General features: G+C 36.2%; 1 protein-coding gene and 1 long non-coding RNA gene across 4 annotated transcripts in view; one reads left to right on the top strand and one right to left on the bottom strand.

The window, feature by feature from the left end:
• LOC114653392 (laminin subunit alpha-3-like) overlaps positions 1–25011 on the top strand; it is a 403128-nt gene that overhangs the window by 209224 nt on the left and 168893 nt on the right. For all 3 annotated transcript variants that reach the window (XM_051928867.1, XM_051928866.1, XM_028803680.2), the window contains exons 9-17: positions 4736–4826; positions 6734–6865; positions 11602–11649; positions 13572–13619; positions 14767–14904; positions 20117–20251; positions 20406–20540; positions 21372–21509; positions 23529–23581. In XM_051928867.1, coding sequence (XP_051784827.1) covers positions 4736–4826; positions 6734–6865; positions 11602–11649; positions 13572–13619; positions 14767–14904; positions 20117–20251; positions 20406–20540; positions 21372–21509; positions 23529–23581 — 918 coding nt within the window. The remainder of the gene's footprint in view (positions 1–4735; positions 4827–6733; positions 6866–11601; positions 11650–13571; positions 13620–14766; positions 14905–20116; positions 20252–20405; positions 20541–21371; positions 21510–23528; positions 23582–25011) is intronic.
• The window catches only part of LOC127528367 (uncharacterized), a 61899-nt gene continuing 38519 nt past the window's right edge, over positions 1632–25011 (bottom strand). Inside the window, exon 2 of the long non-coding RNA XR_007935252.1 lies at positions 1632–1818. This is a non-coding gene — a long non-coding RNA (uncharacterized LOC127528367). The remainder of the gene's footprint in view (positions 1819–25011) is intronic.

The following is a 25011-nucleotide window of genomic DNA, read 5'->3' on the forward strand; positions in this document are numbered from 1 at the left end:
GCTACTGTGCCTCTGTGAGCTCAAAGAAGATAAAAACGTAGTGAGAGATGTGCAAGCTTTGTCTATACCCGGGGGGAGGTCTCATCCAATGTTGGCTGTTGCAGATCCAGGGGATGTTGCGCTGGTCTCGCAGAGCATTATGGGATGCTGGAAAAGAAAAGTTCTCCTAAACCGGACAAATTATCAGTAAATAATTTGATAAACAAGGGCGAATTGCAAATTCGCTGTGAGTAACGCTTTGAGGAAAGTCGATGATCAACACTATTGTTTGATCGTTAACTAAGGAAAAAGGAAACAATTAAGTCTTAAAAAGTAAAACAATTAAAATTAAGGCATAAGAAGTCAATTGGCAGAAAAAAACTGGCAACTAATTAAGAAAATTATTAATCAAGCACCCTGGTTTATTTCTGTTGCTTGTCACATCACACGACTACTGCATGATTAATGCTGAACAGCAGCAGGCACTAACTGGACTGCTAAGTTAAATGATAGAAAAAAAGGAATAATTAAGGATGGAGCCCAAGTCAAATTATAACAGAATGCTAGTTGTGGATTTATATTTGTCCACCAAGTACTGAAAACTTTAAAATTGTTTTTTATAATGCAAAATAAATGTAAACACAAGATATCTTCTTCTTATTATAGTATAATAGGTGGGATAGGATTCCTCCAGTTGAGCAAAATAAGGCAGCAAGCAAGTAGTGTATTGTAGGCTGAGAGTGTTCATTAAACAATGTTGTCCTATATGGTGTTACCCTAAACAGAGTTTTAAAAAATAAAGTTTTATGGCATTCCCAAGATTGCCATAAACACATCCATAATATTTGACCAAGGGAGAAAGGTACTCAAAAGTATCTCAGACCTTAGGGTTCAGAATAGAGATGCATGTAAAATTTATTTTTGAGCTGTTTCTTCATCTATCTAATGCCGACTTTCGTTTAGTGTCGGCAAATTTATCTGTAATGACTGGTTCTCATTGCTGTTTCTAAAGATGATGTATATTATTGTAGAAATACTGTCATGGTTTTGAGATACTTCATTTATCAACACTAGTAATAAATAAACTTATCAAAGATATCTTTTTGTAATAGATTGAATCTGTAGGAAAGTAGTTCAAAAGTTTAAAATATATTATTGATACTATACACAGGTCTGCAAAAGTCTCAGAAGACTTTGTAGTCTCAGTGTTGTACAAATCTAACACTGCCCATGTCTCTGTGTTTTTAGTGTTATTACAGTGAACTTGTGTATCTGTTCTTCCATTTTAGAATGCTTTTCTGTTGTAATGCTTACTAGGCAGAATTTGAAAATACTTCAGGACATGCCATGTCATGGTGACAACATTATTTATGATCGCCTTGAGGTTTAAAGGACATCTGTACATTTTTTTAAATAAAAGAAAGAGTTTTTCAGCAGTTCAGTTTTTCTTTTGACTTCTAATTTTGTTTTATCTTTGCAATGTGAACTTTGGATACTGATCTACAGTATATTAGTAGTGCACTGACCTTTGCTACCACTGACAGCCCTTTAGAAAAATTCTTTAAAAACAAACAAAAATGCTCTGTACCACTCTCCTTAAGAGGATTAGAGAGGACTTGTATTGTGTCACAAACTCCACAAAGAGCCATAGCAAGGTTTGGGGCAGCCACCAATATATTTGGTTTCCTGGCTGCAAATTGATGTAAATGATAGCACTGCTGTGCACAAAACTGAGTCCAAAACAGAACTGAGGGAATAGGGAAAAGGTGGAGGCTTTTAAAGGGGAAGACAGGAAATGAGGTCAAAGGGGTCGGGCTCATAAGGGTCTTCAACCATAGGCTCAAGCCTGGATGTGACATCATAGGGGCCGGAGCTGGCAAGGTCTTCTTCCATAGGCTCGGACCCGGAAGTGACGTCAAGAGGGCCAGGTGGAATCTCCCGTGAATGGTCTACAGGAAAGAGAGAAAAAGAGTCAGTGCACTCTGCCACATCCTGGTCTAATTCGGAATTGCCCTTACTCAAGCCCTTTAGCTGCCTCCCATGCACAAGTGTATGACAATAGAAAGCTCTTTTGGAAACATCAGGAAAAGCAACAAAGTATGAATGTTGCACTATAATGTTTATAGATTTGTATTTTGAGTTATTTAGTGGTTTTTATGAAAGGGAATTTCATTAAGAAGGTTTTTTCTTTGTGTTGGTTTGTTTTGATAAAGTGTTTTTTAAATATTTGTTTCTTTCCATTTTTTCGTTTATGCTACACTAGTTTTGCATCACATGACTGTTGCTGTCACTTTTGTGACTCAGCCGGAACTGGGGTATGAATACAGCGGCATTTCTGTTGTGAATTACACCTGATTTGGATAAGGAAGACACTGCTTGGTGTTAGTTTCTTCTTCAAAGCAGGACTAGTTTCATATATCGTTTTTGTTTTTTGGACTTTTTTACCTCTTTGATGTTACTCCTCATTTTTCCTTTTCATTTTGGTTGCCTTCCTGATAGTCTTTGTGGCTCTAACCCAGCTGTTGCTTTTTGACTACGATTTTTGCCTTACGTTGCCACCTCTTGGTCAGTTCAGGTGCTTATAATAGCCATTTCACACATCTGTGGAATAAAATTGGAGGCAGCACTATCATTCTATTGAGATGCTTCAGAGACTTTGTAACCTATTAGATATTAAAGAAAAATAATTTAAGCACAGTGCCAGAAAGCATTGGAAGCTTATCTCATTTCGCAAAAACTATACTTTGCAGAAAACTCATAATTCAGGAAGACAATATTTCAAGTGAAAGAGTAAATGCCCAGTTAAAGTCCATAGAATCACAGAATATCTGTGACACAATTTAAATAGTGTGTTAAAACCACTGTTCTGTAAAGTGCGCCAGAGTAGATATGCCAACAAGAATGACCAAAAATCAAATCTGTCATCCCCAAATGACTTAAAGCTGTTGTGGGGAAATGTGACTCATGTAAACATTACTATGTTCTGGGAATACTTAACAATCTCACCTTTAGATATCTACAATAAAATATCTACTTTTTGTCTTTAAAATGTTATTGTTATACTTGAAGTATATGAACATTATTTAAACCAGGGGTGCCCAATACGTCGATCAATATCGACCAGTAGATCGGAAAGGTAGTGCAGGTAGATTGCGTTGCATTCAAAAAAAAAATTTTAAATGTTAGTCTATTATATATCCTCCCAATGGCATTTACCACTTGATTGACATACAGGGCGACCAGTCTGAGATCTCTTTTCTTCTAACACACTGGTCACCCCGCACGCATGATCAAATGTGCGAGCTACTGCAAAACTCCAGCTGTGATCTAGTTACCCTTCCAATTTATATCGACTAAAGAAGGGATTTAAAAAAAAAATTGTTGGGTGGGTACTTGCTGGATGTGGAATTGGAAGAGGATTTTTTTTCTCACAATGTCACAATCAAAGTGCGTTTGTCTGATCTGTCAATCTATCATTGCTATTCCAAAGAAGGAAAATGTGGAAAAACACTTTCGAACTGTTCATAAAAACTACGAAACTGACTTCCTTCCAAAAAGTGATCTGAGAAAGAGAAAGGAGAGGGAACTAAAATCGCAGTTAATCGGACAGCCGTCATTTTTCACTCGGCTGAATTCAAAAGCAAAGGCAGACCCACCGAAGCATCGTTCTGGGTGAGTAACTCGATCATTAAGCATAAGAAGTCCTTCCAAGATGGAGAGATGATAAAAGAGGCCTTTGTGGAGGCAGATGGCTAGGGAGAAATTCCTGCTAAGATTTCAAGACCCCTGGCCAGAGAAAAAGGAGTTTCTCCTTGTCATTAAACATGCACAATACAAGCAACTTAATAACGATCAATGGCTGCTAGACTTGGCATTTTTTTTCCGATCTGACCAACATGTTGAATGAGCTTAATTTACAGCTGCAAGGAAAAGACAAAACCATAGTCAATATGATTAGCTCAGTTAATGCTTTCAAACGAAAAATGCAACATCTGTCCACAAAGCTGCAGCGCCTTGATTTGGGGAACATCCAAAACCTCGCGTCAGAGCTGGAGATGCAATGGAAGGCATGTGCGCAACTTCACAGCATACGCTACACAGAGCAGATTGAAAATTGTCTGTCAGACTTTGACAGACAGTTTCAAGACTCAGCTTTACTTGAGCCAATCGCTACATTTAAGTGCTATCCATTTAGGGAAGATGTTGAGGGTGATTCACCCCCATCAAAAATTGCAACACTGTTTCACCTAAAACTCCTCTACAGTGGAGGATGAGATTTTGACACTACAGGATGACATTCAGCTGAAGTCTGGGGCTCTTTGACAGTTTTGGAACTTACTCACATAGGAAAAGTATCCAAACATGAGGAAATGTGCTGCCTCCTTGACTGCATTATTCAGCTCTACTTATTTATGCGAGTCAGCCTTTTCCCACATGAAGATTATTAAATCCAAATACTGCAGTGACCATAAATGTATTGAATTGTTATTGTGCCATAAAGGTTATTCAGTTATGCAAGGTATGACAACATATATTTTATGTATAAAGTATACTCAGTATATATGTATATATATATATATATATATATATATATATATATATATATATATATATATATATATATATATATATATATATATATATATATAGCATTTTTAATGTAGGTAGATCATTTCGACCTGGTTATTTTAAAAGTAGCTTGCAAGCCGAAAAAGTGTGGGCACCCCTGATTTAAACTCATTTCTTTTCTCTTCAGCACAACACTGCTGGTTTTAACTGTGAACGATGTGCTGAAGGCTATTATCGCCCATATGGAATCCCCAAAGAATCACCCACTGGCTGCAGACGTAAGTGAAGTGTTTCTCTCCATTCATCACTGCATATACTGATAGTCACATGGGCAGACAGACATGAGGGACAATATACAGTATATTTGTTTAAAGACTTTCATAGAAGTAACTGTTATATGTACAATGGAATGTGGTGAAGATCAATGAGGACTAAAAGAAGGGATTGTTTCCTGTTTGATATATTCTGTTTTCCTTTTTAATTTTTCTGACTTTGTGTGTTTTTAGGTATAATCCATTTTTTTTTTTACTTTGGCATTATTTATTGTAGATTCAAGTAGCATTCAGTACTACCCTTGTCATGATACATAAAAAGATTATTTTTGTTAACTGTCAGTAATGTGTCTTTTACATAAAGGAACAGGGATCCTAATCCTGCACAGGGATATGCCATTTTCTTTTTAAAAAATATGCTTTACGGTCTCCTCAGGCTTGTTTAAAACTGAGAGACCACTGGCTTTGCTATGAAAAGGAAATGAAATATGTCTGCCAGGTTAGATGCACAATCATGCTTCCATTTAAGCAAGAAAAGTCATATTAGTACTTTGAACGTAGTTGTAAGATTGAAGCATTTTTCTATGAAAATAAAACTCATTTGTGAAATATTCATCATTAGTGAAATATAAAATTCCTACACAATGATATGAGGTGCATTTTATTTATAAGAAATATACTAAAATGCGGATTGATAAACAATTGTACACATTTAGGTTTATAGGCTTATTATTGTCATGTGTACAGAGTACAGTGAAATTTTGCAGTATTCAATGATGCACAGTGTGGGTACCCAGAAGATAGGACAGGCATCTTGGCTGGGATAATGGAAGGTTTCATACCCCGCCAGGAGGTTATAATGGAAGGACTGAGGGAACAGGCTCACCAAAAACTGGTCATTCCCCTACACAGAAGGTGGCAGTATTCCACAGGGGTAAACCTGATTAGGACACCCACAGGGTTACATGGGAAATAGAATCTGGAAACGCAACCCTGTCAGGATCTTTGGGGAATGCCAGAAGGCGCTGCCAGGGGAAGACTGCCCTGGTGTTTGCACGACTTGGAACTACTCAGGATGACTCGGAGAGGAGACCTGAAGCCGTTTTTGGGTCGAAGAGAGCCCACTGCCTCATTTGGATTGAATCAGAGTTGGGATGCAGTGGGCTATCTTCTTGGAGAAGGAAGAACAATTGTGCTTGGTGTGTTTTTTGTTGATTGTTATTGTGAAGAAGGCGTTGGGGCTCAATAAAAACCCCTTTATTTTAGTGTAAAGTGTGTTTCGGCTTTATTGTGTCTGAGATTTGGGAGGTTGCAGACATCCTATTGTTTATTTTTGAGTGGGCTCTGTATTTTCATTGAAAAACAATTTAGATGGCAGATAGCTTTGTTCTCTATTAGGCAAGGGATCCCTAAAAAGTGAAACTGAAGGAACTTTTAGCCTCTGGTAATAAAACACACAGATAAGACGTAACCACATGGTCATTTTTTCTACCCAAAACCGACCTTTTTTTGTGTAATTTAAATTTCTGAATCTGAATTGAAGAAAGACACAGAAGAAACTTGATGAAGCTATGTCGATGCAGGCATATTTTGTTTTTATACCTAACACCACTTCAAAAATTTATTATAGTTGATATTGAAACTTTTTTTATTAGATTTTTTTTGTTTTATGTAAAAGTACTATAATGAAGGAAATATTACAATTGTTTAGCCACTCATATGTTTGTTTTTTCACTTTACAAGTGTCATCTTTAATGATGTCTCATATTTTCTGTCCTACACTTTGCCAGCTCAAATCCCTTGAGCTATTTGGTGTCCCTTGTTTCCCATAGAATTTTTTAAGATTATACTTTTAAATGTGTTTCTCGATCACACAAACCTTAACATCTTATTATCTAATTGTATTGTTTTAGCTTGCAGATGTGATCCACAGTTTACAGCTGGTTGTGAGGATGGGTCAGGAATTTGCTTCTGTAAGCCTAATTATAGTGGCAAAAACTGCAACCAATGTGCAGAAGGATACTATGGGTTCCCTCAATGTCAACGTAGGTATTTAAATAATGATTCTCTTGTTTTATTTCTGAAACTGCCACTTCTTTTTTATTAAGATACACATTTTAATGAAATGTGTATCCACTGTGTTGATTTCATTTACTGCCTGAAGTACTTTTCTTTTTTATTGCTAACACATATTAGTAGCTTGCTATGACAATTTAACTACATTATTGTAAAAGTACATGCAGACTTCATTTTTCATTGTTAGCTGCAAGTAGCTGGTCATTATTCAGAGGAAATAAACCAGAATCCTGTTTTTATTTCTAATCAAATCTTGTTTTGGATTTGGAAGTCGAAAAAGAGATCAGTGTTTTCTTACCATCTCATAGATGTTAAAATTAAATTTTGGTGATGGAGCAGGATGGGTCTGTCATCAGGAGCCATATATGGACAAAATGCATCGGAAATATTTCATTTTGTAAGGAAGAAGCTTTTCTGCAAGCCTAAAATAGTTGAAGCCTAATTTAAAAAATGTTAAACTTCGATAAATCGATTAAGATGTGAGATGTTTCCTCAATTCAGATTATTATTATTATTATTATTGTTGTTATTTTCAAATGAAATTATCATTTTTATGGATATTATTCTACAAATTTTATGAAGTTAAACAATCCATTTTAAGGGTATAATGAGATGGTGCTTAGCAATTCTGTCTCTTGCTTCTTAGTTCTTGAGCTATTGACTCTAAAGTTGTTTACTACCAATAAAACAAATATGATACTTTTCTTCCTAAAGCATCCCATGGTAAATTGCTACTTTCTTTATTGTACATTCCATCAGCATTATATTTATATATAGACCTAACTTAAACAACAATATTTAACACAGCCAATACAACATACCAATAACTGATTATTTGTTTTTATTGAAAACTTTAATATTAACTAGATAATGACATTAATTGAATTACAGTTAATCATTTGCATGACAGTTCTAAAATATATTCTACATATTCATCAGCAGTAAGTAAGAATAATAACAGAAAAAATGATTAACAGTTTGTGATGGGCTGCCCGGTTGGCAAGGGAAAGTCATACAGTAGGAAGTTCTCATTCTTTTCCCTTAATGTAATATCCCTAGGAATACAAATGGTTTAAAGCACCATTACTTTTATTTTTTGGTCTTAAAATGTTAAGTCTAGAAGCAATTAATGCACAGACAGTCATGGGTTCAAAAACAGAGACATTTATTATAAAATACCTCACAACAGGTTTCTTCTTGGTCAGACAAGCACAAATACACAGAATAATTGTCTTCTTCTTTCTCCTTCCATTTTCACTCCTTCCACCTCCCTCCAGCAAGTGTTGCCTTCTTTCCTCCCAAGGATACCCGAGAGTATTTCGTGTGCCAGGCCATAGCCCAAAGGAAGTAATTCCTGGTCCGATGGAAGTCCCAAAAAGTTGGAATCTTGGTCCCTGCAGCACCCCTTAGTGACTCGCATGGGACCCAGCAGGGCTGACTCTCAGCAACTACAATTCCCATCATGCCCTGCTGGGTTCCTCATGGTTACCATGGTCTTGGGATGCTGCCATCTAGCAGCTGGGGGATGAAAATATCTAAGCTTAAAAGCTTTCACTCATTGTTCCCATGTCTTATCCTCTGTTCGGGTAAAGGTCTTATACTCATCAGGGCTGGGATGCCAGCTAATCTTGGTTAGAAAGAAAGAAAGAAAGAAAGAAAGAAAGAAAGAAAGAAAGAAAGAAAGAAAGAAAGAAAGAAAGAAAGAAAGAACTTTGTTTGTCCCCAGGGGGAAATTTGGCTTTGTACAAAACTCCATTAAATAAATAAATAGAGAGATAGATAACACACATCATTATGACTAAAAAGAAAACTAAAAATACAGTATGTCTTTATCTGGTCTTCCCTCTCTTCCAACAAGTTATTATAGTGTGTGTGTGTGTCTTTTCATTTTTCTTATGTACTGTACATTTAATGTTTTTCTGAATTATTTTTAATGAATGAAGAATAGTCTGGTTTGATATGGAATATAAATTAGAAAGTGTAAACTTTCCATACTATTAATTTGCAATAAATATACAGTTCAGAGCTTGACATTAACTCGTGGGAAAGAGGGTGGGTAACAACAAATTAATAAAACAAAAAGTATGTCAATGCCATGTGACTTAATGAATACCAAAATAATTTGGGAAATTTTCATCTGCACAGACTCTGACTGTATAACAGCTCACTTTGTCAGGTTTGTGACATTGTTTGTTGTGTGATTGCATCAGTGTATGGAGGAGACATAGTTAATGTAACTTACAGAAAAGTAATATTTAATGGACAAGACAAATTAACTCCGATTTCAAATGCTGCTAACTCCTAGCTCTTTAACTTACAAATGTTACCTCCTTTTTCAGATTTGTCACAACTTTAGGATTATGATTGTGATTAAAATGTCTTATTATTATTAAATCAATCTTGTCAAATTAAGGCTATGACAAAGAGCAACAGAAAGCCTTTGTCCTGTTGTTTTCAAGCTGCCTCACTTAACTGATCAGGCATTGCTGTTACTTATGTCTCTGCTCTAATCCAGATTTTGGTACTGATTTAGCCACCAGAATGAGAACTGGAGGCTGCTTCTGATTCTCTCCCATACTATCCAAATGTGTGTTGTTTGTGCTTTTACCACGTTTAGTATATTTTGTTTGCTATAGTAATTAATATAAGTTTGATTTTAAAAACAAATTGAACAACATAAATGTGGTGTTCTCTGTTTTGATCTCATCAATTAAGTATTCTGTTTTAGCAGCCCCACTAGCTGTGTGTCTCTGTGATTATGCACATCCATTAACGCATTACATGTCAATATGCACTGGAACTTGATAAGTTAATTATAAAACAGGTAAGTGGTTGGATGCACAACTGTAGCCATGTTCATTACAATTAAAGGATGAATGTGAAGCCTCCATTCATTTATCACCTCTATTTATGCTGCTGTATTAAAAGATGAAAAATCTTGACATCCTTTCAACTTCCTCCTTTAGATGTATGACAATACAAGTTAAAATGACTGCAACTGACAGCTGATTTGTCGCGTCACTGCACTCTTGAGGCAGACATGAATCTAGAATTAGTTTGTTTTGAACCAATTCAGTAAAATCATAATAGTATTAATGATGAAAGCATTTTTCATCTTGAAAACACAACATAGTTTATATGCTTGATTCCTTCTCTGTCTCACTCTCTCCCCATCTTTGCGCACACTTGCTGCTCCTTGTATTTTTTTTAGTGTTCCCTCATGTACCATAGCTTGGGAACAGCTGCCATAGAGGAAAGAGTGACATAGGGACAGTCATCAGAACAGAGACCAACATTGCTGTAGGTAGGAATGAAAATGCAGGGTTCAGAAACCTGTGTAAAAGTATTACATTATGTTGGGGGAAAGAATCCTGGAGGCACCAGAGTGAGAAAGAGAAAATATAATGCTCTAAGAATAAACTTCACAGATTCCATCAGAATGCTGGATGACAGGTGACACCCCAAATGGTACAGGTACTGTTCATGTCTCTCTAATTAAGAAGAGGCAATGGACTGGTGACTGAAGTTTAAAGATACCTCTTTGCAGAAAGAGAGCAGTACATAGACCCAGGGCAACAAAGCTGGGGGCTCAGTGCATTTTTTAGCACTTGGTTCATAATTGCTGGCCAGGAAGTTATTTGTTATCCTATAAAGATGGCAGTGGGACCCTTTTAAGTAAGGAAATACCCAATACCTCTTAAGGCTGCCAAAGTCTTAGAAATTAATGGACTCCTGAAGCTGGTTAAGGTTAGGTCTAGCCTGTTCTTTCTGAAGCTAAAGAATATCCAATATGTGTTTCTAACATTTGGCCTAAAACTGACCCCATGGAAGAGAGTTTAAATCCATCTTAACGTGATTGGAGTCTAAAGTCATGAAGACATACAGTATAGAACGAGGATTCATTGGCAGGAGGAAAAAAGCCTGGGTCAGTAAACGTAGGAGATCAAAAAGGAAAGGCTTGGTGTTACTTTAGAACTGGTAAGTTAATCAGCCATGAAACGTGAAGGCTCAGTCCTGTTTAGCAAGGTCTACAGGTGCTGCAATTTTTTTGTGTTGTATTTTCTTTTGTACTTTTCCTTAATAAAGGCACAGTTTTTTTATTGTTATTCTGCATTTGAAAATATGTTCTTTTTTCCTAGAAAAAGCCATTAAATAAACAGAAAATCACACCGCAGCATTACAAAAGATGTCACTTCTTAAGATGTTGCAATTGACACTTTTTCATATTGAGACTCACTGTTTCAAACATATCTTTTATCTCTGCACTTCCCTCAGGGTAATGTCCCCCTTTTAGCTGATATCCTTCTGAGATGATAGCAGGAAGTAAAATTTGGAGCTTGGTATTACAAGCAGACCTGTTCAGCTACTGTAACTGAGCTAGATTAGAACTCCATTAGCCTTACAGCAGGTTCTCTCTGTCTGTATACACTTGGCCCTTTCATTTCACTCACCCATTCCTCTTTGAGATAGCAGTGGGATGTGAATTTGAGATCTTCGGCTCATCCAGCAGCCTCCTTTACGACTGCACTAGCAGTGGCAGAGCTTGCTGCTTGTAATTCCAGTGACCTGTGTTTGATCTCCACGTCTGCCACTGTTTCAGAAAGAACATATGTCAGAGAGAAGGGGGATTGACTCCTTAACAAATTCTTGAGTCATACTGTCTGTTGTAATAACATACATGTGTTTAATTTTGTTTTTCATTCAGGAATCCCTATATATCCAACAACAAGCCCTTCAGCAGGACACATAGTAGGTGAGCAATTTCATTAGTCTTCACACACTCTGGTTTATTCCCAATATTTGGGGCTAACAACATTTAACCATTTGATCCAGCTGAGGTATAATGTTATGAGCATTTCTCAAGAGCCCCATGTTTCTTGTACTAATAAATAAAAGAAAAGTGGCATTGTGGCACTCTAACTCTTTAAAACATTATAATGGCTGGTTCTACAAAGGATGTTGTTTTATTGTGGTGACACCATTCTCACCTTTACACTCTATGACATAGACCTGAGTAGGCTTCCACTTTTTTTTGCCAAATTCCTATTTTAGCCCTTGTAATAGTAAATGGACTCAACCTGTTACAACCAAAAACAAGTCAGAGAGAAGGTTTACTATTTTATTGGTACATTATTGATTAACATTCTCTAACTTAAGGTTTTTAAATGTGCCTTAAACAGAAGCAAATTAATGAATGTGACAAAATAATATCAATGCAACCTGTATAGGTAGATAACAATTCATTTTGCTATTGGATATATTGGATGCCTAGACTGTCCGGTGACTCTGCATTTTGGCAAGCTAATTTGTCATTGATCTGACATGGTCTGTCAATAGAATAATACAGTAAGACAGAGGCTCTGAGTTTCTCTGGTCTTGTGCTTCCTTGATGTAACTGTTAGACTAATGGGACATTGTAGTGTAGGGCCAACTTCCTCTCCGTCCATCTATCTATCTATCTATCTATCTATCTATCTATCTATCTATCTATCTATCTATCTATCTATCTATCTATCTATCTATCTATCTATCTATCTATCTATCTATCTATCTATCTATCTATCTATCTATCTATCTATAGAAGTATTAATCACACACAGGGCAAAGCAGCTCTGTGAGTGAAGGGTATGAGGTAGCGGACTATTGGGCCAAGGAAGCAGCGCAAAGGCCTGACATACCTGCATACCGCTACTTGTAAAGGTAACATAATAGCATTGAACAAGCTTTTCACCACACTGTGGTGTTGTATTGGTTTTCCAGTACTTGTGTTAAACCCTCTCATCTTCCATAAAGATCTAGGATTATGGCATAATCCAAAAGAATAGTGTGAATTAGTATAGATAGTTACTTTCACCCCCTCATGCAAGTGACCCACTCTTGCTAATCTAACCAACTCGACAACCTGGGCTGAACATTTGGAAGGGAGCTTAGCCCCTTCCACCAGCTTGCCATCTGTTACCCTCTCTGTTACAACCTTATGGAACAGCCTTCTACAAACACCACTCTATCTATCTATCTATCTATCTATCTATCTATCTATCTATCTATCTATCTATCTATCTATCTATCTATCTATCTATCTATCTATCTATCTATCTATCTATCTATCTATCTATCTATCTATCTATCTATCTATCTATCTAAATAATTAGCTGCTTGTCCTTATCAGATTTCAGAAATTAAAGTTGTTTCATAAATTTTTGGCCTAATGATGTGATTTCTTCCTCCATGTCACTTTCATTTTCTTGTCTGTTCAGCAAGGAGAATGTACCAGCTATTTTCCAAGTATAACTTTTGCTATGCTTTTGTATTTGGCCTATACAGTAAAACATTTGTTCTGGTAGATCAGTTCCTTTCACATTTTAGGCTCTGTTTTGTTTTCTTAAATCTGTCTCTGAAGTAGTTCATGATAACACACACAGTATATTGTACAGATACATAATCCATTCAGATATGTGGTGTAATTCCTAGAGAGTTGGACTCTGTCACTATTTATGATTCATACATTTTCAGATAACTATAACAATATGTAACAGAGATTTTTTTTCACAAGTAAAGACACTGTTGAAAATAAAGATTATGGATACTTTTTGACATTCCCTGTATATACTGTATATATTCCAAATAATGTTTATTAAACCTGAACAGTTTCAAAATTTTATTTTATTTTTTTAGAAACAAAAGTTTGTCCATCTGGATACTTTGGCCCACCCAATTGTAAACGTAAGTATTTTATAAATGTTTGAGAATTTAAATAAATCTAAAAATAAAAAAAAGCATTCACATCTGTTTGTAATAATTCAGATATACTAATTTCTCCATACCATATTACTCTATACATGTTCCCAATTTGAGGTCTTTATGTTAGACATTGAAAGGTAATTTTCCTCACTATTTATGATAGGGTGCCTTGTTGGTATCACAATGTCACCTTGTGGCTAGAAACAATGCCCTCTAGCATTCATCATGTTTACTAGCAACTTCTTATTTTGTCTGTCTCTTCTTATTAAACTTAATACATTAGGATTAACAATAGTTTCTATTGTGGTTGTATATAGGTTTATGGGGTTGTCCTCCTAGTATTAAATTTTGTTTTTATATTTTTAGACTTCATAAAGGGATATACTAAAATTTGAAAAACAGATAACCTGAATCAAGGAATAAAACACTGCAACCATACTTGTCACAGAAATAAATTAGTGTGGAACACTGTAAAGAACATAAGAGTTTTGACAGGAGCAGGCGATTTAACAGAACACTGCTAAGAGCTTAGCTAGGATAAGATTCCCTGATAAAGTTTGCAGATGTTAAGAACATAACTGAAATGGTGACAAGAACAAGCCCATTCATGTAACATTTCCATCGTATTGTTATGTTGAGATTTGAAAGTTTTCCAGTGGCTACTCTAAAGTGTAATGCCTGGTGAACAGTTTTATGTATTTAATCTGTTTAATTACATGATTAATAATATTTGTGTGATATTTACTTTTAACTAGCTTTATTTACATTCAATACTTTAGTCCAAATCTGAATTGTATCTTGCTTTATCTTTAGGAATTTTACTACTAATGTTGGGAGCATACACTTTACTATTAAGGATGTACTAAATCTAGATGATCTCCAAATTAATCTAATTTTGTTTCACCTGGGGATTTTTAGGAACTTAATACTTTATTTTTTAAGTAATTTATGTGAATGATATAACATCAGTTTACAACTAGTTCAATTAAAGATACTCATGTCATAACCTATTGTTTTCTGTCCTCAAGTTAATTCTGCTGTCATGTCAAAAAACAAAAACACTGACAAAACTTTTCTAAAAAGGTGTTTTCATTATCAGACCAACAAATATCCTCTTTACTTCTTTCAGCTTGTCAGTGCACTGGACCTGGGATAGTAAATCCTACTTGTGACCCCCAGACTGGAGAGTGCAGGTGCCGGACAGAGTTTCAGGGTGCACGTTGTGAACGCTGTGCTCCACAATATTTCAACTACCCCTATTGCCAAGGTATAAAACTCCATAGAAACTTACTGTCATGGATAACTAGATTCAGTAATGTTGTAAATGTTTTAGCGGATTAGAAACCACAGTTCAACAGGCAAGCTGAGCAAGGTCATGCATTGGGACAAGGATCATATTTCTCTTTACACCTGGATTTTTAAAAGAACTGCTGAGGTATTTCACCTCACCTAGACAAAGCATACTATTTATGTGGTTATGTTTAAATAATCTACAGTTGAATGCAATGAAATTTTGATCCAGCTTTGTACTTGGCCTTTAGATCTTTAGTTTCCTATTATATGTGCAATAGTCATTCCAGTAATATTTAAAGGTTCACAGATTAAAATGCTGAGGTAAGCCTCAGTCTTCATTCAGATTTCGAATAGATTCAAGTAATTTGATTTCTGTTTATCCATTCACCACTAAGACCAAAATTGTTGAAGGAATAGTGGGATATTATAGGAGATTAAGATGGCTTTTGTTGTGAGCATTATCAGAAATCCTTACAGTGTAAAGGATTACAGTACCAGAGAAATCAAACTATGTAGCAAGCTTAAGTACTATTACAGATATTGGATTAGGTACAAGGCTAGAATACGTTGTATGAATCAGATACAAGGTACATCAGGGAAAAATGCATGAAACAAAGGGGAAAATTTAATGGAGTCTGATTTTCAATAGATTGAAAAGAAGGTGTTTTCTTCTCCCTAATTTTAAATTTGTAAACTGGGAAGATTTCACAGACTAGCAAGACAGTATCATCTTGTTCCAGTTTCCTTACAGATATGACTGTTAGGCAATAATTGTCTGCCTCATGACTTTTTCATTTCTTTCTCTCAGCTTGGAAAGTCAAATTAACATTTAAAGATATCTCAAAATTCACCTTTTCAGATATTATAAAATGGCTTTCAGATATCTCAAAGAAAAAAGGCCAGTGGCTACTTGGCTGATCCCCAAATGATGAATGGGGAAATGGCCCATGGATTAGCTGCAGGTTAGCTACAAAAAGGGGGAAACCCAAATAAGCAGTCCTGGTGTAGGGCACCAGTACTAACAAGCTGTTGGGCCCTGTGTGCTGGCTCCTTACTGAGCTAAAGCATGCAATAAATTCCCAACAATGGCTCTATGACATGTGAGCAGCTCTGCCACTTAAGCAGCACAACCCCTGCTGCCTTTGTGGGTTTTTAGGGTTGGGTACTTCAAAGGTTAGGAGGAAAGCCATGCTTGAAAACCTAGGCATGTGCGCATGTCTAAGGGTGGTAGCAGTATCGGTCGAAGCCCATTTGGAGCCCAGGGGATGGGGAGAGTTAGGCCCCTCTGGCAGTCTCTACTATTAAACTTAACTTCCTGTTTTTTTTTTGGTTTTGGTGCCCCGTGCCACCCCTGGCAAGATGCTGCCCATGTTACCCATACTTGAATTCGCCACTGAGTGGCAGCCCCTCCTGGGAACTCAGAGGCTCTGAGCTAATAATTTTAAACTTGAAACTGAAATGAATAAAAAATTGTTTATTAAATGATGACAGCTTTAAGCATAAAAATGGAAATTGTCGTTTTTTGGAATTGAAGAATGTTAAGAAAGAGCAGGAAAGTAAAACAAGTGGAGAAGGAGATTGAGACACCCAGACTGGACATTCTTGGATTAAGTGAGATTTAATGGAAGAAATTTTAAGAGACACAATATTTAGAATGGCTCTAACTTTTCATATTCGGAAAAAAACAGGTCAAGAAACTGAAGATGGGAAACAATGCACAGGAAAAGTCTTATGCAATTGATATCAAAGGAACTGTTGATGGCCTGCTTCAAACCCATCAGAATTTCCCAATGATATGTGCTCTCACAAGAAAAGCTGATCTACAGTAAAATTCCCAACTCACCTAAACTACTCAACAAAAACAGGAAGAAGAAAGGATATCATTACTGTAAAACTGGACTTGAACATCACATTTGGTTCAGAGAATGAAGGATTAGAGCACATTATAGGCATACATTGAGTGGCAGAGAGAAATTTAAGTAGATAAATGCTCATAGACAACCTTGATGGGTTAGGCTAATTTTCCACAACAAACATTTCATAAAGTTGGGTGGTTAACCCCTGACCATGCTACCCAAAACCAAACTGACCACATTTCTGTTAGCAAGATATATTTAGAAGATCTCTTGTATATGTTTTGAGATAAACAAGGGGTAGATGTAACGAGTGATCATCATTTGGTTATAAGTGGGTTTAAAATGATAATTGTTGCAAAATTTAATAGATTTGAATTAAGATGCAATATATTCCATTTTGGAAAGCTAACAGATGAACAAATAAAAGGAACTTTTCTGATCAAGATAAGTAGTAATTTTGATGTTTTGTCACAAGAATGCAATCAAACATGAAATGCAGAAAGTAATTGGGGAAATATTAAGGATGCATGCATAATTGTGAATGAAAAGGCATTTGGATATAAAAACTATCTAAAGAAGAAATGTATATTTAGAAAGAGAAAGTAAAAAATTGCAAAATGCAAAATTTTACAAAAAAACAAGACTACAAAAACTCCTACGTCCAAAAAATATCATATCAAGTGTGACAGATAGGGGGCTTTATCGCTCCCTTGAACCCTCAGACTATACGCCAGACACCAGTAAAAGTCCAATAATTGACTTTATTTTTAATAAACAGTGCACAAAGCACCCTCCTCTCCACAATACTCATATAAATCAATACACAATACTCGATAAACAATCCTCCACTCTCCCAGACGCGTTGCCACCCTTCCACCCAGCTCAGCTCAACTCTGGATCTCCCATAGTCCTTTATATAGTGCTCCTGAACCCCTGTCCATGTGACTTCTTAGCACTTCCGGGTCAGATCCAAAAGTCTTCTTTTCATCCCGGAAATATGTCAGTCTTTTTGTTTATGTGATTATGACGCACTTCTGGGTTGTATGCGAAAGTCTCTCTGCTCCTCCCTGCAGCGCCTTCTAGGGGCCCCTGTGGTATCCAGCAGGGTTGTGGATGAAAACTCCAATGTCCATAATTCCCTGCTGGCATTCGGGGCACCTCCATGCTGCAGGGATGGCTCCATCTGGCGGCTTGGGGGTATTGGCCAGGATGAAAGGCCGGCCATATCCCACACAAGTTAAGGCAGGTTTATTGTGATGCGTACTTTTATACACAACATAGTAGTGGATAAACAAGTTAAAAAAGTGTTTTAAAAATAAATGAAAAAACTATTGATGAGCAGACTGAGGAGGAAGCACAACGAGGAGATTGTAAAATACTATATACTATCACTAAAAAAAATGATTAAAGGAGAGTTTTAGTGGGGATCAATCAATCCAGGCCAAACAAGGCAAAATGCTTACTACACTGTGGAATGAGCTGAAGTGGTAGGAGTAGAATTTACATGAAACATTAAGTGGAGACAACAGACAATGGGAATAGGAAGGTAGTTTACTCCAAATGCCAGATAAATTGACCAAACTAGTAATCGCCAACCATGAAGAAATTAGTGTATCACTGGAATTTATATAAAATATAACCATTTTGGGAATGGATGATATAGCTGACGAGGTGCTGAAAATGAACACAGAAACTACAGTGCCACTATTCCATCCGTTAGTGCAGCAAATCTAGATTGATGAAATCACTCCTGCTAAGTGAAAAATGGGTATAATTTTCTGGCTTTCAAAGAAAAGAGATATTACAATATACAGTAACTGGAGCAGCAACGTTGTATTAAAGACTGTAAAAAGAACAAATGTGTTTGCAAAAACATTTTAGTTCTGTTGACCTGTTGATCTTTAACACCATACAAATAATTTTGGAGCAAAGTGGTGAATATCTGGCTTTTATCAATTTTGGAAAAATCTTTGAACCAGTAAATCGCTGTCTTGTGGCAAACTTTTAATGGATTATGGCATGCCATCAATGATATTAAATATTAAAGATATGTATGAGGGTTACAAATGTCAAGTCTCCTAAACTAAATACTGGAGTTTGTTGGAGCATATCTTGTTCCTAATTCTATTTCTTATGGTGTTGGATGCAATTATGAGAAAAGTGGCAGACTGAAGAAATAGAGGAATGCAGTGGGGTTAGAGAAAATGACTAGAAGATTTGGATTTTTGCAGACGAGTTTGTCTTTTCACCCAATGTTTCTATTATGGAACATACTATAAGCTAAGATCACTAAAACTGAAGGCAAGGCAATTGGGTTAAAGATCAGTGTGAGTGAAACAAAGAAAAGAAAGTAAACAAGGCACTAATAATAAATTAGAATAACTAAATAAAGTTTCTTTCTGACTTAAGAAAACTTTTCAGAGAAGTATAAATTTCATATTCAGTTTTGTTGGCTTATAACATCTCATTCACATACACGCTTACATAGTCTATAAGTGTTAAAACAATTGACATTTTTTGAAATATGTTTAAAACTGTATCTAGTTCTAAAATTTTTACAAAGATTTGTTAACAAATATTTCATCATCTTGGCTGTAATAACTGTTATCACCAAGAAAATACCCCAACAATTTGAAGTGTATATCAATCCATCCATCCATTTTCCAACCCGCTGAATCCGAACACAGGGTCACGGGGGTCTGCTGGAGCCAATCCCAGCCAACACAGGGCACAAGGCAGGAACCAATCCTGGGCAGGGTGCCAACCTACCACAGGACAGTGTATATCAAAAGCTATGAAATTATTTTATATATTAAAAGCTAAATTTACTAAGTGTTCATTTGACATTAAAGCTAATGTTGAGAGCTTATATTGTTTTATGAAAAAATAGTCATCCTTGTGCCTTTTTTTCATAAGAAGAACAAATATGCGAAAAATAGGGAGTTACAATATTCACAGTCTTGGAGGAACTGAGACATTTGTGGGATATCACAATTCAAATTTTGTCTTTTCACCTTTTGTTATCTAGGGTTACTAATGTAAATAGTTTTGTTAGAGATTTGGAAGCTGTTTGGAGTTTTTAATTAATGTAGACCTTGAGAGGCAGATAAGAAATCTGTTTGTTGTTGGCCTTCAGTTAGTGGGAGTGTATGAAAATATGCTGTCATCCTAAGCAGTAATGTTCCTGTTATATGTCTTACTGCTGTAAATAGGGTTTTCCTGCACAAGATTATTTTGCTTCATTACTGCCACTATTACAGTTAATCATTATCTTCTTCATAGCACCAATATACTTCTTGTAAATTATATTTCAATGTTTTAAACTTTCAGCATGCAATTGTAACACCGCTGGCACCATTCCAGCTGTCTGTGATTTTTCTGGACGCTGTCTCTGTCGACCAGAGGTTGAGGGTCCTCTGTGTGATCGCTGTCATGTGGGTTTATATAATTTTCCAGTCTGTCAAGGTGAGGACTTTCTGCTTTTACCGCAAAATTAAAAATGCTTTATTTTTATAAAGGCCATTATCCAAATGTTAGAATACAAATATCTAAACTTGTTGATATGATTCATAGCACATTATTCTGCATGGCAGTAAAAATTTTTGTCTTATTTCTTTAGCTTGTGTCTGTGATGGACTTGGTGCTGTGGATAGAATTTGTGGTCCCAGAGGTCAATGTCGATGTTACAGCAATTATATTGGCCTTACATGCAATTTGTGTGCTCCAGGATACTATGGCTATCCCAACTGTTTTCGTAAGTAATTGCTACAGTTTCTCACATTTACAGAGATTCAAACTAAGATAGTACATTCAAGCACAGTTAATATTTTACTATGTTTCTGCTGCGCCATTACTGTGAGGCAAAAATGTTGTCTATGTATTGGGCTGATTCCTGTAAGTGCAGTTGTTTGAGTAATCAGTGTCATAATTTTAGATTAACTTAAGAAATGCATTTATATACCAGTATTCATAAGGCTATAGTGCCACATAACTTGGATTGCCAGTGGTCTTAGCAGCCCTTTATATCCTTCCTTTATTGCTAGTTGCTTTTTTTTAGAGCCTCTTGAGTTCAAGCAGGGTGGGACACTATAGTCTGCCATGCAGTTACCCAAGGTATTCTTGTCTGGAAATAATATTCCCTTGCAAATTGTACACTAAAGCATCAGTTCAACAAACTGCTATTGGGGCCATTCAGTAAATTAGAAGAGGACTCTATGAAGCCGTATGGCGATGATAATGAATCCATCCATCCATCCATTACCCATCCTGCTATATTCTAACTACAGGGTCACGGGGATCTGCTGGAGCCAATCTCAGCCAACACAGGGCGCAAGGCAGGGAACAAACCCCTGGCAGGGCGCCAGCTGATAATGAATTGTAAAGAAATAAATGTATAGGATCGTTACCATAAATAAATACTGTATTGCAGTAGTAGTAATAGTAATGAATTGTAGATTCTTTATCTGCATTTTACTAATTTAATGTTCTTACCATTGTAACATTATGGCAGTTATTTAATTTCTTTATTGATTTTTGTCACTGAAGTTATCTGCCATTGGTGAATCTAAAGTTATTCTCTTCACAGCATGCCATTGCTCTCCTGAGGGTTCTTTTCACAATACCTGTGATCAGGTTTCTGGCCAGTGCCCTTGTCTGACGGGTGTAACAGGCCAACGCTGTGATCAGTGTGCTACTGGAACCATTCCTTTTCCCCACTGTCAGAGTAAGTAGTTTTCTTATTAGCTATATATGGATGTGTTAGTTTACCTATGTACAGTATAAACTGTGTAGCATTTTATATGGCAAATATTAAATATTACAACAGCAGCTGAACACAGTTACAAGGTGTCCCTGGAATTTCTAAATTAATTGTTTCAGATGGACCTAAATTCACTTGAACAAGCAAATTACATTAAATGAAAATATTTGTTGAAATTTACTGTTTACAAACCTATACACCCTATGTGTTTGAATTATTTAACTTTAATACAATTGTGAACTGTTTAATTCTGTAAGAAGTCTGCTGTCTCTCTGTCACTCTTATTATGTCTTAAATGCAAATGTTTTTATAAGGGGTCTAGTTGGGTAAAATGCTCATAAGTAAAACTGATAGAAAGGAATAACTGCTGCAGTGGCATATTTCACAAACAGTGGCGACTCAACCATAAATAATATTAGGATCCATCCTATGATATCAATCCTAAAAAAATGAAATATTAATATTAAGAAAATATATTCTTCAGAGAGCATTATAGTGGTGCAGTAATTGCTGCTTCTGCCTTAAAGCTTATGGAGAGTAGCTTTGAAATCAAATCAAATCCAGTCACTATCGATGTGTTGTCTGAATATTCTACCACTGGACGTGCTGGTTTTTTCAGGGCATTCTGAATTTCCATCTAAATCTCTAAAACATACTTTAAGATAATCTACATTGATCTTGTATAACAGAGTTGTGTGGTTTTTAAAAGCATGGTACTGTGTACACATCCAGTGCTGGCTCCATGAGACCAGGATGTTGGATTGTACTGGTACATGAAGAATGGATAAGTGTATTATAGAGTATACGTGAGTATATTATAGTACTTGCCTTTTTTATTTTTGATTGCAGCTTCCTGCTGTCTTAGATTAGGCAATAGAGACACACTATCTCATATTTTACCAAAGTAAATTCATAACATCTTTTGGAGATTTTAGCAAGGAAAGGGCTGGTTTTATGTTAATCCATCCATCCATCCATTTTCCAACCCACTGAATCCGAACACAGGGTCACGGGGGTCTGCTGGAGCCAATCCCAGCCAACACAGGGCACAAGGCAGGGAACCAATCCCGGGCAGGGTGCCAACCCACCGCAGGACACACACAAACACACCCACACACCAAGCACGCACTAGGGCCAATTTAGGATTGCCAATCCACCTAACCTGCATGTCTTTGGACTGTGGGAGGAAACCCACGCAGACACGGGGAGAACATACAAACTCCACGCAGGGAGGACCCGGGAAGCGTCTCCTAACTGCGAGGCAGCAGCGCTACCACTGCGCCACCGTGCCGCATGTTAATCCATAATAAGTTAATATTATGACAGATAGCAACTTGTTCTTTTGCCTGTTTCTAAAGGAGACTGTTGTTTAATCCTTGTTATTGGATTTTACAAGGCATTAATAAGTTGTAATATCATTAATTATAAAAGTAAAAGCCTTGACACGTACATTTTAAGGTCCTGAGATACTCAGAAAAATAAAGAATAGTTAGGATGCACGGGAGAACTTCTGAGCAGACGGTGAATATATGCTACCATTTAAATGTATTCTAAAACAAAATCTCTGTACAGTAAATATTATATGGGTAAGTTTTGTAATATTGTGCAGATAGATATGTTGGGAGCATGCACTGATTCTGATTACAGAGCATTGCAGCACCCACCACACAGCAAACAAACCGGATTGAGATCCACTGAACAGTGTGAGGTTTTTTACAGTGGCTAGAGTGCCAGTCCTGTCACCAATCCCCAAGTTTTCCCTGAAAGTTGGAGGACCTGCTTGCAAGGCTGGATGCAGATTAACGTCATACCCAGGACGGATCAATTGCAGGTTAAGGGCCTTGCTCAGGGGCCCAATGGATATTGTATAGATAGATAAATAAGGAGATGTTCCATTTTTTAAATATCATTGTTAGCTCATTTGTATCATTTTTATTTTACCTTTTCTCTTTTCTGCTTTGATTTTTTTTGTTTTCTTTTTAGCATCCCACTGTAATCCGATAGGTACAGACAGCAACAATTCTGGAGGAAACCTGGTAAGTAAGCTTTTGTTTGCTTAAAAAATAATTAGAATATCTTTTTTTGTATGTGTTTCCTTTCACTTGCTAGAGCAGATTATGCATATTAATTGTCAGAGTATGTGAGAATATGATTACATTTTGAAAATGCATTTTTGTTACTTTATCTTAAAACATCACCCTTAAAGTTTTGAACAATCCATAATCCATTTGATGTTCTGCTTTAGAACAGCAGGATAGATGCAATCTTCTCTGCTTATATTATAAAACTTAGTCAGTCCTGCTATCAAGTATTCTGGAAGGAGAGCACTATACTTTTGTGCATTTTCACAGAAGCCCTCCAGAGTTTTAATACAAATCCCTTAAGTTGCATGGTTTAATAATGGTGTAATACAATTTGGTTTAATTTAATTCAGCATATTTGTAATAGAATTAAATATTCAGTTTAGTTTGATGTACTGTAGATAAAGCACACTTTAACTTACTGTAAAACCCAAGTTTCATGACTCAGGCGCCGCCGAGAGTGGCAGCCTTTTCAGCAGCTCCGTGTACGACTTTATCTATCTATCTATCTATCTATCTATCTATCTATCTATCTATCTATCTATCTATCTATCTATCTATCTATCTATCTATCTATCTATCTATCTATCTATCTATCTATCTAAGTGCATGCTGCATCCATTGCAAATACAATATATTTAAAGTAAAACAATAATTACATGCTGTGTAGGTAAAATGCAAATGTTGAACATAAAAATTGCAATATTTACACACGTATTTATAAAATGGATTCATTTTGCCACTGTGATATTTTCATTTTTTTATTTTTAATTATAATCAAATGAATTAAATTTGCAAACATGTCTAAAATCCTTCTTTTGATTTGTCATTTTGGGGGCCATTTGAGTACTGGGATGTTGAATGTTGCTTGATGTGGTTAAAAATAAATGTAAATGATTTTAGCTCAAGGCTGCAACATGAGCAAAATATGAAAAAATGAACGGATCTCAATACTTTATGAATCCACTGTGTATACACTGTATATCTACAGTTTTTTTTTACTTACTAATATCCTGTTTTTACTTACTAACTTTTGTTAAAATTAAGTAGATCCAACACACTTCAATGAGTAAGGTGATTTAGCTTTTCCTTTTTATTTAAAAGTATTTTTTAATTGCGATACCCTAAAAAACTTGGGGTTAAACTGCTAATTGGCTACACAAAAAAATAAGTTGTTTCAAGTTACCTTTTTGAAATATGTAAAGATATTTTAAGCATCATCCTTTCATTGCAGTCTAAGCAGTGATTTCCAGACATGCATTTCCCCAGCCACCTCCTCCAACTCTACTGTGGGGAGCTACCAAAGTGTTCCCAGGCCAGCCGAGATATATAATCTTCCCAGCATGTACTGAGTCTGCCCTGAGGTCTCATGCCAGTTGGACATG

The sequence above is a fragment of the Erpetoichthys calabaricus genome, chromosome 6, assembly GCF_900747795.2.
Source record: "Erpetoichthys calabaricus chromosome 6, fErpCal1.3, whole genome shotgun sequence".
Taxonomy (NCBI): domain Eukaryota; kingdom Metazoa; phylum Chordata; class Cladistia; order Polypteriformes; family Polypteridae; genus Erpetoichthys; species Erpetoichthys calabaricus.